This window comes from Chiloscyllium plagiosum, chromosome 11 (assembly GCF_004010195.1).
Source record: "Chiloscyllium plagiosum isolate BGI_BamShark_2017 chromosome 11, ASM401019v2, whole genome shotgun sequence".
Lineage (NCBI taxonomy): Eukaryota > Metazoa > Chordata > Chondrichthyes > Orectolobiformes > Hemiscylliidae > Chiloscyllium > Chiloscyllium plagiosum.
Window position 1 is genome coordinate 40,332,018 of NC_057720.1, and position 15,328 is coordinate 40,347,345.

The 15,328-nt window shown below is 39.1% G+C and overlaps 1 protein-coding gene across 3 annotated transcripts in view; it reads right to left on the reverse strand.

Moving 5' to 3' along the window:
• Positions 1 to 7,889: 7,889 nt before the first annotated feature.
• pomgnt1 (protein O-linked mannose N-acetylglucosaminyltransferase 1 (beta 1,2-)) overlaps positions 7,890 to 15,328 on the reverse strand; it is a 72,003-nt gene continuing 64,564 nt past the window's right edge. For 2 of the 3 annotated variants that reach the window (XM_043699154.1, XM_043699156.1), the window contains exons 16-21: positions 12,655 to 12,780; positions 12,143 to 12,207; positions 11,892 to 11,936; positions 11,380 to 11,515; positions 8,844 to 8,953; positions 7,890 to 8,521 (exon numbers count right to left, since the gene is read on the reverse strand). In XM_043699154.1, the coding sequence (XP_043555089.1) occupies positions 8,449 to 8,521; positions 8,844 to 8,953; positions 11,380 to 11,515; positions 11,892 to 11,936; positions 12,143 to 12,207; positions 12,655 to 12,780 (555 nt within the window). In that variant the 3' untranslated portion in view covers positions 7,890 to 8,448. The remainder of the gene's footprint in view (positions 8,522 to 8,843; positions 8,954 to 11,379; positions 11,516 to 11,891; positions 11,937 to 12,142; positions 12,208 to 12,654; positions 12,781 to 15,328) is intronic. The other variant, XM_043699155.1, reaches the window with a different exon arrangement.

Consider the following 15,328-nt stretch of genomic DNA (forward strand, 5'->3'; position numbering starts at 1 on the left):
AGCGGAGGAAAAGGTGGGGGGTGGTGCCAGTGTAGCTGCGGAAGATGGAGCGGAGGAAAAGGTGGGGGGTGGTGCCAGTGTAGCTGCGGAAGATGGTGCGGAGGAAAAGGTGGGGGGTGGTGCCAGTGTAGCTGCGGAAGATGGTTTTTAAGTTTTTAAGTTGACAGGGATAAACAAGCAGGGAAGAGACAGCAAATAGGAAGGTTTGTTATGGGGTGGAAGGCAGCAGAGGTTAAAAGACAAAAGAGATGATTCTGAAAGGCAAACCAAAAGTGAGTATAGAACCACCATCTCAGTCAGAATTAATCTATAGTTGGGACATATGATCCCAGTTGATGGTAATATTTGGGCAGATGCTAATGTGAAATTAGGCTCGGGAGATCATAAGTTTTAATTTTTACATCTGTTTACTGTGGAGGTTAGTCACAAACATATTCACACAAACCCATGTGTGAATTTAACAGAAGAACACAAGCTCATTATACAAAAGACATTAAGTAAGCAAGCTATTTTTAAAAATTATATGACAGTGTAGAAAGATCTGAATAGAAAATGTATTTTTCTGGTTCAACCAGTTTTTGAGACCAGGATAAGATCAGCCATGATCATGTTATATGGCAGACCACGCTTGAAGGGCTGAATTACCTACTCTCGCTCTTAATTCCTATGTTCCTAACCTGTTTCCCAGCAATATCAATAACAGGTACTACAATGCCAGAGAAATATCATTTACCAAAATACTTTAATTTCTTAATAAAAACCAGAAAAACTGTGGATGTTGTAAATCAGAAACAAAAACAGAGGTTGCTGGAAAAGCTCAGCAGGTCTGGCACCATCTGTGAAGAGAAATCAGAGTTAACGCATCGGGTCCAGTGACCATTTCTCAGAATTGAGGAAGTCCTGAGGAAGCGTCACTGGACCCGACGCGTTAACTCTAATTTCTCTTCACAGATGTTGTCAGACCTGCTGAGCTTTTCCAGCAACTTGTGTTTTTGTTTCTTTAATTTCTTATTTCTCTGACTGTCCAGTTCTTCTTCTTGGACTGCTGGCATAAACTTTGTTTCAGTTCAAACAATTTAAACTTCCACAAACTCCCACAGTTTGGTGACTTCACAGACTCTAACACTTTTGTGAGGATGGCTGTTCTCCTGGATTGAAAACTATATTCTCCCATAAGGAGATCACTTCTCTGCTGAAATGAACTCCTGATTCTGAGCTTAAGTCAAAACAGAACCGAACAGCTCTTGATCTGTTTTCACTTTTGGCCAATAAATTCAACTGTGTAAACTTTGCATCAATTAACATCACAGGTATCCTTTGAGATACTTGACTGAAACATGTTTGCTTGGAAATTATGTATTTAGGTCACCACTCCAAATGACAGACATTAAAAAAAACTTAACAGAACAGAAATGATAAGCCATCGCCCCTTAAAAAGTTACATTTCAAAAATGACAATACGCATTTATCATTGGCTTTACAAATCAAAAACAGCTACATCCCAACCTGAACTGGACCAAGTGATTGCATAAAGGTGAGCTTGCTGTTGGAGCACTCCATACAGGGAAGACTAGTCTAAGCACAGATCAATGCAAATAGTTCCAAACCCTCCCTGCTTTGACACTCAAAGTAGTTTTTGAAGAATGAGAGAAATTATTGCAGCCGAGGTCATTCACTCCTGTGTTTCTGTTGTCACTCTCTTCTCTTGTAGCCCCAATCTCCTGAGATGTTTTAATTCCTGTCTTTTCAAATACTTATCTCATTTCCTTTTAAAGAACATTCTAATCTACAATTGTCATTTTCTCACGAGTGGAAACATTGTTTCATTGTTATCATACAGTAAAGTCCCCATATTTTACATCTCTTTGCTGGTCATGCCTGTTTTCATGCAGCCTCATTCATCATATTGCTGTTGTTCTGTAAAAATTGCTGGTGTCTAGGCCCAGTATCTCTCCCATTCTCCCAAGCTTCATATACTTCCCTTACCCTTGATACCATTCTCCAGTGTCCCTAAATACCAGTCCCCACCCAACAAAATGCAAATCCCCACAACACTGTCCCCCTTTCTGTCCCCTTTCAGCAACCATCTCACTGCTAATCATCCATTTCACTATCCTTGCTCCAACACCAATGCCTGAAGAAATAGTGCAAACTATTAATCAGCTACTCGTTTCATTTTCAATACTTCTGTTACAAAGTTAATTTTTCTTCATTGTCAGCGGATGCATAAAAATCCAAAAAACACGAGAAAAAGCGTTAATGGACCTTGGTGATAAGCTCCACCAGCAATTCACAGTTGAATTTATCATGAAAATTCACACCTTAATAACATTTATTTTTGTTTTGCTGGACTTTGTGATTACAATTAGTTAGTAAAACTGCATGTTAAGAACTCCATATGATGGCCATCGTTGATGACCATCTAAGAACATTAAATACAAACATGAAGCAAAATATTTATATTCCAGCTATTTCTCAGAGTTCCCAAGTGGATTTTGATTATTAGCATGGTTAAATATTTCTATGTTAATATATAAAATTGGAGTTTTCTTATACTAGTCACATCCTTATAGGAATTTCAATCTGCTCTAATACAGTATTTATAGAAACTGTCTAATTCCTGGTTTGTTAATTTTTATCCAATGAATTGATATAGTTGCATCTCACTTTATTCTGTACTTCACAAATGCAAAACTATAAACATGATCACTACAGTACTGTATTATATGATAGATATTTACTATTGACTATTTAAGTAGATTCTGTCAAAACCAATTTAATTATTAATTCAGCATCTGGTTTGAAGGCCTACACTAAATGTTATTTTCTGCTGCAGATTTTATGTGCTGATTTTACACTGAGAACAGAAGGGCTTAAAATGTCTTTATTACATTTGTAACTTCTAATTCCACAAAGCTGAATCTACTCATACAGCAAACCTGCTGACTTTAAGGCAGAGTTAATGTCTCTACCAATACTTGCAACTCACCCTCATACATGGGTTATATATCAAATACCTGTTTGCTTTTTAGCCATCACACCTCACTTAAGAGCGCATTGCCAAAGCTGACCTTATATAAGTTTATAAAATCATGAGAGGCATAGATAGGATGTTTAGCCAAGGTCTTTTCCCCAGGGTAGGGGAGTCCAAATCTAGAGGGCATAGCCTTAAGGTGACAGGGGAAAAGATTTAAGAGTGACCTGAGGGGCAACTTTTTCATGCAGAGGATGGTGCATGTAAGGAATGAACTGCCAGTAGTAGCGGTGAAGTGACTACAATTACAACATTTAAAATACATCTGGGTGGATATATGAATTGGAAGGATTATGAGGGATTTGGGCCAAATGCTGGCAAATGGGGCTAGATTAATTTAGGATATCTGCTCAGCATGGACAAGTTGGACCGAAGGGTCTGATCCCATACTGTACATCTCCATGTCTCTAAGTTAAATATTTTTGCCAGGATTTATTCAAATATGGAAGCATTTATAAAGTAGAATCCCTACGGTGTGGAAACAGGCTCTTCGACCCGAGTCCAACCCTACCCTCTGAAGAATAACTCACGCAGACCCATCCCCCTACATTTACCCTGACTGATGCACCTAATCTACACATCCTTGAATACTATGGGTAATTTAGCATGACCAATTCACCTAACCTGCACATCTTTGGGATTGTGGGAGGAAACTGGAGCACCCAAAGAAAACCTACACAGACACGGGGAAAATGTGCAAACTCCACACAGACATTCACCCAATGTTAGAATTGAACTCAGGTCCCTGGCGCTGAGGCAGCAGTGCTAACCACTGAGCCACTGTGCCACCCAAGTACTGGATACTTTCTTTTAAATAGAATCGATGATCTACATGAATCATATCGTCGCCATTTTTTAAAATTCTTGCACATACTATATATGTTACATTTATCATTAAAAATATTAAAAAGAAAATTCAAAGTCTCTGGCAAAGTTTCCTTAATCTCTGAATAAGGTATCAATTTTAACTCAGACCAGATTTTGTGTGCACATTGAAAACTTAAAAGAGTGCTAGCTTAAAATGCATTTATGGCAGCCAATAACAGGATTAGTATTATTTTAATTCCCTGGACTCAAGGGAATCACATGGGCAGTGTTTCACCAATTCACTGGCCTGCTGGGAAAACCACTCCAATGTGCAGCATAATTTCTAGATAGTAAGGCAGAAACCTACATAAGAATGGGAAAGAAATGCTTAAAGCAAGGCTGAAAAAACTTATGTAAGGCTTTGTTAACTAAGTGAGCTACAACATAACTGTGGTGATAGTCATCAAAAGCAGGCACCTTTTTTTTAAAAAGAGGCCTGCAGGTAAGTGCCACTTTAGATTGAACTTTGAGTCATCTTGCTTAGTTTTGTAAAGCCAATGCCATTATGTGGGCAGCCTCCACATTTAAAATGGTACAAATAAACAAATTATTTCAGCAGAAATATCTGTGCCTGCCTCTTTCTGGCAGAATCAGGGTAACTCTTAATAAACTTCACAATTAGATCCACAAAGTAGTATTTAACCAGCAGTGTGTTCAAGATGCAACTGACTCGCTACAGAAAAATATATTTTCTCATGTCACTGTTGTTTCTTTTGTCATTCATCATTCACTGGCCTCTGCTCTTGACCCTCCTATCAATGAGGAGTTTCTCCCTACCTAGTTTGCCCAGACCTGTTATGATTTTGAACAATGCCATTTGATCTACTTTCAATTGGTTCTTTCCGAAGGACAACAGACCTAGCTTCTCCAATTCATCTGACTTAAGTAACAGAATTACCTTAACCCAAGAACCATTCTCATAGACCTTTTCTCAGTCCTTTATACTTTTACAATCTTTTTAGGGTGCCTAGAATTGATTTCAATACTTCAGTTGATGTTGGATCAGTTATTAATCTCTTTTTATAATCATAATTTCCTTGATCTTTAGTAATCTCTACCTCTAGTTTAAAGCTTAAAGTACCTTTTCAGCTGCTTTTTCAATCTGCCCGGTCAATCATTTGCGTATTATTTCCTCAGTTCTCCCTGTTCCTACACCCCAACAGATCTGAAGTTTATACTATCAAACACAGGTCTACAACTAAATTGTATCTGCCACCTGTACTCCAACAGCCTATATCCTCCTGAACTTCATCACCATTTTCCTCATTGTTCTACAAAATTTGAAATTTAGCCTATTGCACCCAAGTGTAGGTCATTAATATAATTCTTGGAAAACAATGGTCCTGATACGGATTCCCAAGGAGCCCTTTGTATACATTCTTCCAACTCAAGAACAACTACTGTTCCCTTTTACTCAACCAGCTTCAGATCCAAGTTGCTAGTGTCCCTTTTATTCCACAAGCCTTAACTTTGCCAGCAGTTAGATGGTGTTTGGAAAATTTGTGTACAACACTGTATCATCCTTACCAACTCTCTCCATAATCTTGGAAAAAAAAAACTTAGTCAAGTTCAACAAGATTTACCATTAACAAACCCTTGCTGGTTTACCATAATTAATGCAAACTTTGTCATGATTATTACTTCTAAAAGCATTCCCACCAGAGTTAAACTGACTGCTCTGCATTTGCTCAGTTTACCCATACACCTTTGCTGAACAAGTAGAGCATTTATAACTCTCTAAGCTGAACATGAATAGATATTTTTTGCCTATGCCTCCACAATATCCTAGGTAAAAACAATGACTGCAGATGCTGGAAACCAGATTCTGGATTAGTGGTGCTGGAAAAGCACAGCAGTTCAGGCAGCATCCGAGGAGCAGTAAAATTGACGTTTCAGGCAAAAGCTCTGCATCAGGAATACAGGCAGAGAGCCTGAAGACTGGAGAGATAAATGAGAGGAGGGTGGGGGTGGGGAGTAAGAAGCAAAGAGTACAATAGGTGAGTGGGGGAGGGGATGAAGGTGATAGGTCAGGGAGGAAGGTGAAGTGGATAGTTGGGAAAAGAAGATAGGCAGGTAGGACAAGTCATGGGGACCAGTGTTGAGCTGGAAGTTTGGAACTGGAGTGAGGTGGGGGGGGGGGGGGGGAAAGGGGAAATGAGGAAACTGTTCAAGTCCACATTGATGCCCTGGGGTTGAAGTGTTCTGAGGCGGAAGATGAGGCGTTCTTCCTCCAGGCGTCGGGTGGTGAGGGAGCAGCGGTGAAGGAGACCCAGGACCTCCACGTCGTGGGCAGAGTGGGAGGGGGAGTTGAAATGTTGGGCCACAGGACGGTGTGGTTGATTGGTGCAGGTGACCCAGAGATGTTCCCTAAAGTGCTCTGCTAGGTGTCCAGTCTTCCCAAAGTAGAGGAGACCGCATCGGGAGCAACGGATACAATAAATGCTATTGGTGGTTGTGCAGGTAAAACTTTGATGGATGTGAAAGGTTCCTTTGGGGCCTTGGATGGAGGTGAGGGAAGAGGTGTGGGCGCAGGTTTTGCAATTCCTGCGGTGGCAGGGGAAGGTGCCAGGACAGGAGGGTGGGTTGTAGGGGGACATGGACCTGAGCAAGAAGTCATGGAGGGAACGGTCTTTGCAGAAGACAGGAAGGGGTGGGGAGGGAAATATATCCCTGGTGGTGGGGTCCGTTTGGATGTGGCAGAAATGTCAGCGGATGATTTGGTTTATGCAAAGGTTGGTAGGGTGGAAGGTGAGCACCAGGGGTGTTCTGTCCTTGTTACGGTTGGAGGGATGGGTTCTGAGTTCAGAGGTGCAGGATGCGGATGAGATGCATTGGAGGGCATCTTTAACCACGTGGGAAGGGAAATTGAGATCTCTAAAGAAGGAGGCCATCTGGTGTGTTCTATGGTGGAACTAGTCCTCCTGGGAGCAGATACCCCACCCCCACCCTCCTCTCATTTATCTCTCCACCCTTCAGGCTCTCTGCCTGTATTCCTGATAAAGGGCTTTTGCCCAAATCATCGATTTTACTGCTCCTCGGATGCTGCCTGAACTGCTGTGCTTTTCCAGCACCACTATCCAGAATCCACAATATCCTCTCTTACTGCCATTCATACCCATAGATACATTTCACCGGGTAGTTGCCATTGAGGTGGCAGTACACTCTTGGGGAAAAAAAAACTTCATTTTGAAACTGTTTTACTAATGGGTTTTTCCTGACAATTAGCAATGGATTTGTGGTCATCGTTAGATTCTTAATTCCAGATATTTAGTGAATTCAAATTCCACCATCTGCCATGGCAGGATTTGAACCCGGGTTCCCAGAACATTATCTGGGTTTCTGGATTAACAGTCCAGTGATACTACCACTAGGCCAACGCCTCCCTATATAGATCTTTACGAAGGCCTATATATAATTATTTAACATCTAGTAGACACTAGCATTATGCAAAAGCACAAACTAGAAAATAGTCAATTCCCTTTCAGAATTTGTGTAACTTCCCCAGAGGTACAATACATTCAAAACCAGCAATTTTCAGGTTCCTTTATTTACGATGATTGATAGTAGATGAGCGTTTTGTTTGGAAAGGGCTCAATTGGCAGAGAAGGTAATACAATCAAGTTCAATCTGAGCTATGCAGGCGCACATACTTTCCAGAAGGGGCTATGTATGGCAGTGAGGGCCCTCTTGTGGTGAAGTGGTAGTGTCCCTACCCAGAGAGATCCAGGGTCAAGTCCCACCTGCCCCAGAGGTGTGTAATAACTGTGAACATGTTGATTAGAAAAGTAGGTTAAAAGAATGGAATGGCCGACTGAAATAGGTTTCACTTAACTGAACACAAATCTGGATGCTTCAGTCAATTAGGGATTAGTGCTGCACTGTACAGAATCCTTACATTCCAAAAAGATAGCATTTGTAGCATCTGGCTAGTTAGCTGCAAGATAGCTTCACTCACTATGACATTGAATGGCAAAAAAACTGACCACAATGCAAGTTCAACTTCAATGTCCCAGTTTTATATCAAAAGTTACATAAACTAACAGTATATTTGTAGTGGTTTATTTATGTCCAGGATTCTATAATCGCAACATGATTACACGTTGAAACTCATAGCGTCATTCAATTAAACAGTACAAATTTCCAAATATGTGCGAGAGAGTTACTGTATAAAAACAAAAGAAAATAAAACAGCAGTTTGAAGGAGTCTCATTTTGTCAATGCTCCACATAGTGATATTTCATAATGAAGAATTAGAGCTTGAGTAAATTTCTGGAGTCCATTGGTTTAACTTTCTAACATGATGTTGCCAGTATTTCAAAAAAAAAAGCACATATTTCCAACAAAATAAATATTTGAAACCATAAGTTACAATCTATATATAGTAGTTTTACACATTATCAAGTATTAGCTGCAGGTACAAATTTGCTTTCTTTAGTTTAAGCAGACAGTTATAAACCAATATGTAAACACCATGATAAACTGTACATTAAATATAGTGGTTTAAAATTGCCATGCTCTCCACAGTGGCTTTCTTGTTTTGTTCACCCTCAATTCAATTCCACATCTTCCTTCGGAGGTGGTTCAAGGTAGATAGGGGTTACAGAAGCAGGTTTCTTTGACCTATCAAAAAGCAAATAAAAAAACATTCAATATTTTCAACAGAACATTTGCTAATTATGTTGCTAGCATTTATTATGCTACAAACTTGACCTGCATCATATTAAAAGGAAAATGTAATGTGCTGCCTGCCACAACATTTACCATTCCCGAATAATACAAAATTGTTACATTTAGTTCTTAAAGGTCACTGACTAATCCATTTAGCATTAAAAAGAATATTCCACTTGATCAAAGTACTAAACAAACAAAATGCCAAAAGAATGAACTGCAAAATGTATCCTCTTCGTCATGAGTAACTGACTAATGGATAAACAATACTTACGAATAAGGAGAGAAAGGTGTCCCCACAACAAGCAAGTGGTTCTTCTTTCTGAATAGCCGCCACATGCCTTTGTGATTACCTCGAACATCGAGATCCCAAATGTGCAGACACTTGAAAATATAATGGGAATTTTTTTAAAAAATTGAAGAAAAGGCCTTGAGATTCACTAGTCTCACAAAACATTAAATATTTAATCTAATAATTGATGTCAATTTTGATGAAAAATAATTATTCTCAATTTTTCTCCTACTCAGTTCTCTGCAAGAAAGAAAACATTGGAGCTGCTTTCCAACCTTCGCCTTACAGAATTTACAAAGTGTCAAAGTGGATCCAATTTGTCGCTTTTTTCAAAAAACAGGCCTCCACATGTGACCACATCACTGCATTGCCCTTACAACCTTACTTGTAATTCAAATCAAGTTTGTCAGACATGATCCTCCCTCATGTTGACTTTCCTGGGTTAATTTTCTAAATGAAGATTTATATTGTGCCTCAGAATTGATTCCAATAACTTGACTTTTGTTGCCTGCAAATTAAGGGCCTCTTTGATTATACCATCTTTCTCTTTTCAAAAAAAAACTGGCATAACATTTGTCATCCTGAAATCTAAGTGTGATCTGTAGACAAATCTTTAAAAATTGCAACTGAAGATGAGAAGCCATAAGAAATCCTGCAAGGTATTGTCAATTATTAAATCAAACACTAAAGCAAGGATATTCACTAAAGCTTTGATTTGGAGATGGTGTTAGACTGGGGTGTACAAAGTTAAAAAAAAATCACAACACCAGGTTATAGCTAAAGCTTTAATAAGAGGATGGTTAGACCTCAGCTAGAGTACTGTTTTTAATTCTGAGTACCATTGAAAAGGACATCAAAGCCTTGGATAAGGTCTAGGAAAGATTTACTAGTATGACAACAAGAACGTGAGATTTCAGTAAAGCTGAGAACTAGAAAAGCTGGGGTTGTCATTCCCAGAAAAATGCTAAGATGACTTGATAGAAATGTTCAACATCACGAATAAAGGGAAAAACCTAGAGGATAGAAATTTAATAAGTAATAACAAGAGCAATATCTGAAAGCATAGTGGAAGCCGACTTAATGTCTTACAAGAGAGACTGAATAAACATTTGTAAGGGAAATTATACAGCCACAGGGAGCAGCAGAGAAGAGACACAAATTGGATTGTTCTTTCAAAAGGTTAGCAGAGGTACGATGGCCTGCTTCTGTGCTTTCTCACCCAAAGCTTTTAAAAAGTCTTAAATCTCAAAGGAGATGCTTCCATTCATTGCCAAAATTTAAAAGCCAGACTTATGGTTAGTTTTATTCAAAAGTGCAGTGGACAGTGAAGAAGAGTGTCTCAGAATACAATGGGACCATGATCGGATGGGCCAAATGGGCCAAGGAGTGGCAGATCAGAGCAAGACTTATAAATTTAATAGTAGAGCTCTCAGGAGTGTTGCTGAACAAACAGACCTAGAGATGCAGGTGCATAGTTCCTTAAAGTGGAATCACAGGTAATCAGGGTGATGAGGAAGGCATTTGGCAGCCTTGCCTTTATTGGTAAGCTCACTGAATATAAGAGTTAGGATGTCATGTCGCTGTTATACAGAACATTGGTAAGGCCACTTTTGGAATACTGCATACAATTCTGGTAGCCCTTCTTTCCAAAGGATGTTGTTAACTTGAAATGGCGCAGAAAAGATATGTAAGTATGTTGTTGGGACTGAAGGGAGAGATTGAATAGGTTGGGCTTGCTTTCTTGCAGCAGAGACTGCAGGGTCACCTTACAGAATTCTATAAAACCACGACGGGCATAGATTGGCTTTTCACCCTAAGTCTTTTTCCTAGGGTGGGGGATTCAAAAACCAGAGGACATAAGTTTAAGGTGAGAAGGGAGAGATTTAAAAAGGACCACAGAAGATGCTGCATGTCTGGAATGAGCTGCCAGAGGAAGTAGTGGAGGTGAGTACAATTACATTTAAAAGGCATGTGGATGGGTATATGAATAGGAAGGGTTTAGAAAGATATGGGCCAAATACTGGCAAATGGGACTGGGCCAGATTTGGATGTCTGGTTGACACGGATGAGTTAGACTGAAAGGTCTGTTTCCATGCTGTGTGACTCTATAACTCTAAATCAAGCATGAGCACTGAGCCATTATAAGATTATCCCATAAATCAGTGGTATTTACAACTGGCAACTTAATATAGGAATGCTAGTCAAGGCTGTGAGTTTGGCATCAGTAAATTTAAAGTATTTTATCGTCATTGTTACCAATCAACAGATACGCCCAACATTCCATCAACAGTACAGCAGAAGAATCTGCCAAAATTTGGGGGAGCTTGCTTAATTTCTTGCAATGAAATTGTGGAGTTTTACTGACAAGCATCTGTACACAACTTCTAAATTTGGATTATCACTCAATCTTCTCCTTCACCTACTTTACAAAACCACTCTGCTACTTGTGCTGGAACACTACCCTGATGAAGAATACCCAACCTAGGGTCACCTATCAAAATTAACGTTTCATGCTTACCTTGGCTAATTGAGTCCATGTTGTAAAATCAGCCTCCTGTTCCATTTTAATATACATAATATAGACTTTTCCTTCAGTATCAGGAATAAAATTATCTTCACAGGGGTTTTTGCTGTGCTCTAGAACCTTGGCTTCACTGTAGGAATAACAACTAATTAGCAGCAGTAACCTGGATGGTCTGCAGAAATAAAGCAACATTGTGTGCAAGGGTAAATCAACTTTCAGGTGGCTTTTCCAGGACAGATTTACCAACACCAGCTTCTGGAGTTAGAAATCTTTTAGGCAAGACCTATTAAATTTGACTTCTACTTAATAATATTGTTATACCTAGTGACAATAATATTTTTCTAGCACAAATTCTTTCTAAAATGTCTGAAATAAATAAAAATAAAATTCATTATTAAAACAGTAGAAGTCTAGAATATGCACTTAATGCCCACAAGGACAGCATAAAACATGAACAAAAACAAAAGGAAAAATAGCTTTGCATTAAAGTGAGACAACAGACTTACCTTATCAGTTTGTGAATTTCAATTTCATAGGCATCCTTTTTCAGACTGTAAGAAGGTGTTAAATTCGAACCCATTAGCATTTGGCACAAAATTTAAGCATGTTTACAAACTGAAAGATTACAAGTTTAGAAAAAAAGTTAAACTCAGAAGTTTGCTAGCAAGATCCATTAAAACATGCAGAATTGTATCCAGCATACATGGGAGAGAAGGAAGCAAAGAAAGAGGAAGCTGGATCAAAGTATCATCCGTACCTGTCCACATTTTTGAGCTGCACATTCGGAACAGTGTTGAATTTATGCTTCTTAAAATATGCTTCCTTCAACAAAAAGTTAGAAATTATTTAAAAATCAGTATAGTCTGCATAATATATCATTTTAGAGTTGCACAAATTTTGTTTCATGTATATTTGAAATGTATCCAGCAGGGCTACTGGTTCAAATATACATTAGACCAAGAATTATTCTTTTAGTCCTTACCCCGCTCCAAATTCCATCAAGGGGTAGTTAATTATTCACATAAAATGTCCCTTAAAATTATATAAAGCTTACTTCAACCCTGATCAATGAATAAAGTAACAACTGATTTTAAATTCTATACTGTTAAGAGCATTGACGTGCAAAAAACTACACTGCAGGAAAAGCAAAGTTTTTATCAGCTGATACATGATTAGAAACAAAATAACTGGTTTGACTTTTCCTCAAGTGTTCAGTCAAAGCATTTATACATTAATGCAATCAAAATTTAAAACTATTCTTTTACTCACATGGAAGTAGCCATTCATATTAAGTCCAACAATGCCAAAATGATAGGATCTTGAAACATCAGGGATAATACACTCACGACCTTTTCTTTGCTCAGGCATTCTCACCCACATGTCCCAGTCCCAGAGCTGTAAAGAAGTCATTCATTAATTTAAGTCTGTGGTTGAATTTAAATAGCAATAGTTTTATTTGATCCTCATTCCCATGATAATGGTTAACCCAACTAAATCTCTGGTCAATGAAGAATCACCAAGATGTTGATAGAGGGAGGCTCGGTGATGGCAGTCAGAGTAATGGAAGATTTAGGGATTTTACATAGACGCATTGAAAACAGGAACAGGAGTAGGTCAATCACCCCTTCAAGCCAGCTGCTCCATTCAATCTGATCATGGCTGATTGTCCAACTGTTCTCATTTTGCCCCATACAGTTTGATCCCTTTAACTCCAAGAACTATATACAACTCCTTGAATATATTCAATGTTTTTAATGGAACAGAATTCGACACGCTCATCACTCACTGGGTGAAAAAAATCTCATCTCAGTCCAAAATAGCTTACTCTGTTTCCTGACACTGTGACTCCTTATTCTGGACTCCCATCATTGGGAACATCAGTCCTTTGTTTACTGTCTACTCCTGTTAGAATTTCATATGTTTCATTTTCTAAACTCCAGTGAAACTAGTCCTAACTGATTCAGTCTCTCTTCATACATCAGTTCTGCCATCCCATGAATCAGTCTAATAAACCTTCATTGCACTCTGTCTATAGCTAGAGCATCCATGTTTTTCTAGCTACCATCAGTTCTGAAGGGTCATAGGACTTGAAATGTTAATCAGTCTTCTCCCCATTAGGTGCTGCCAAACTTGCTGAGCTTCTCCAGCAATTGCTGTTTTTGTTTCATGAGTATAATATAGTTTGAAATCTAGGAGGATGTTAAATATAGGGAGTAGTGAGGTCATGGCAGGGTTGGAACACAAGAAATAGGAGTATTAATTTGAGGCACTGAGGAACTGAGATACCAGGACTTAGTGTTACATAGGATATGAGCAGCAGAATTTCAGCAGTAAAATATACCAAAGTGTGCTGACTGGGGTTACAGAAAGGAAAAAGGGAATTTAAAAAAAGGTTAATGGAGCTTGACTGATTTTCTCCAATTATAATATTCTTATCATGCACTGGCATTCATGGAGAACATTATATAGTGCCATTATTGGTATCTGCCTCTGGATTCAAAGTTGCTGTCTATTCTGGGTTGCATGTTTCTGTCAAAGGTCAAAACTTTAATTTTTTTTTAAAAAAGGGTTCACTTGAGATTTGAGAATTACTTTTTGAGTTTTTAGCATGTTTTGGTTTCTGAGGGCCTCTTTTTCAATCTGACCAACTCCTTTATTAGGTGAGACAGTCATGCAGCAATAATACCATCTGTATTTGTGCTGGTATTTGGGATATCTAGGTTCACACAGATGCAGAATGTATTCCAGAATGCTGCTACTTATCATCATTAAGTTATTGTGATTCAAAGCAAGATGCAGCTTGATAAAACTTTAGAACTATTGAAAGCAAATTCTTTCAAAATATTAGATGTAAATGCTGCTGCCCTTCATGGAGAATGTTAGACTGCCTTTCAGATGTTCTCTTTGTCCTCCTCGGGAACACTGACCATTTCAGACTTAAGAAAATAGTACATGGCAAGGGTGATATTTTTCAACTGTCCAGCCATTATGTCCAAAGTTGATTTTGCAAAAGTTTTGTCTGAATGCTTGCAGAGCTGGCTTTGAGTATTTGTTCAACAATTCTCCATTTGAATATGGAAGATGTGGTGGAAGCATAGCTGATGGAATTTCTCTTAAGTGTTGCTAAAACTATGACCACTCCCACTGCAATAAGGTGTTTGGTGATGACAACTGCTCTGTACAATAGGACTTTCATAACCTTAGAGGCCTTTGTTGTCAAACATTTTCTGTCATAGTGTGTATAAGTGGCACAGCTAATCCAGGGTTTGAACTACTCATCAATGGTGTGTGTAGAACATATTCTAGAGTATCTCCAGCTATGCCTGCCTCTTCGTAGGATATGTGGAACAATCCATCTTCCGCAACTACACTGGCCCCACCCCCCACCTTTTCCTCCGCTACATCGATGACTGTATCGGCGCCGCCTCGTGCTCCCACGAGGAAGTTGAACAGTTCATCCACTTCACCAACACCTTCCACCCCGAAGAGGGTGATGTGTGTATGGAATGAGCTGCCAGAGGAAGTGGCAGAGGCTGGCACAATGACAACATTTAAAAGGCATTTGGATGGGTGTATGAATAGGAAGGGTTTGGAGGGATATGGGCCAAGTGCTTGCAAATGGGACGAGATTAGGTTAGGATATCTGGTTGGCACGGACAAGTTGGACCGAAGGGTCTGTTACCGTGCCATACAGCTCTATGACCCTATGACTCTACCCAGAAAGTGGCGCTAATCCAGAAATCCCTGTCTCAAGGAGCTGTTGAAGGAAATCACACAGGTAACTTTCTGCGGGGAGCTACATTAGTAGATGAGGGAGAAAATTATATTAATAGGGTGGGATTAAAGAGAAATTTACAGCTTGGAAGGAAACCATTTGACCCTTTTGGCTCTGTGCTAGCTGACAGGCAATTTAGCCTAATCCCATTCCTCCTGGTTTGTGGAA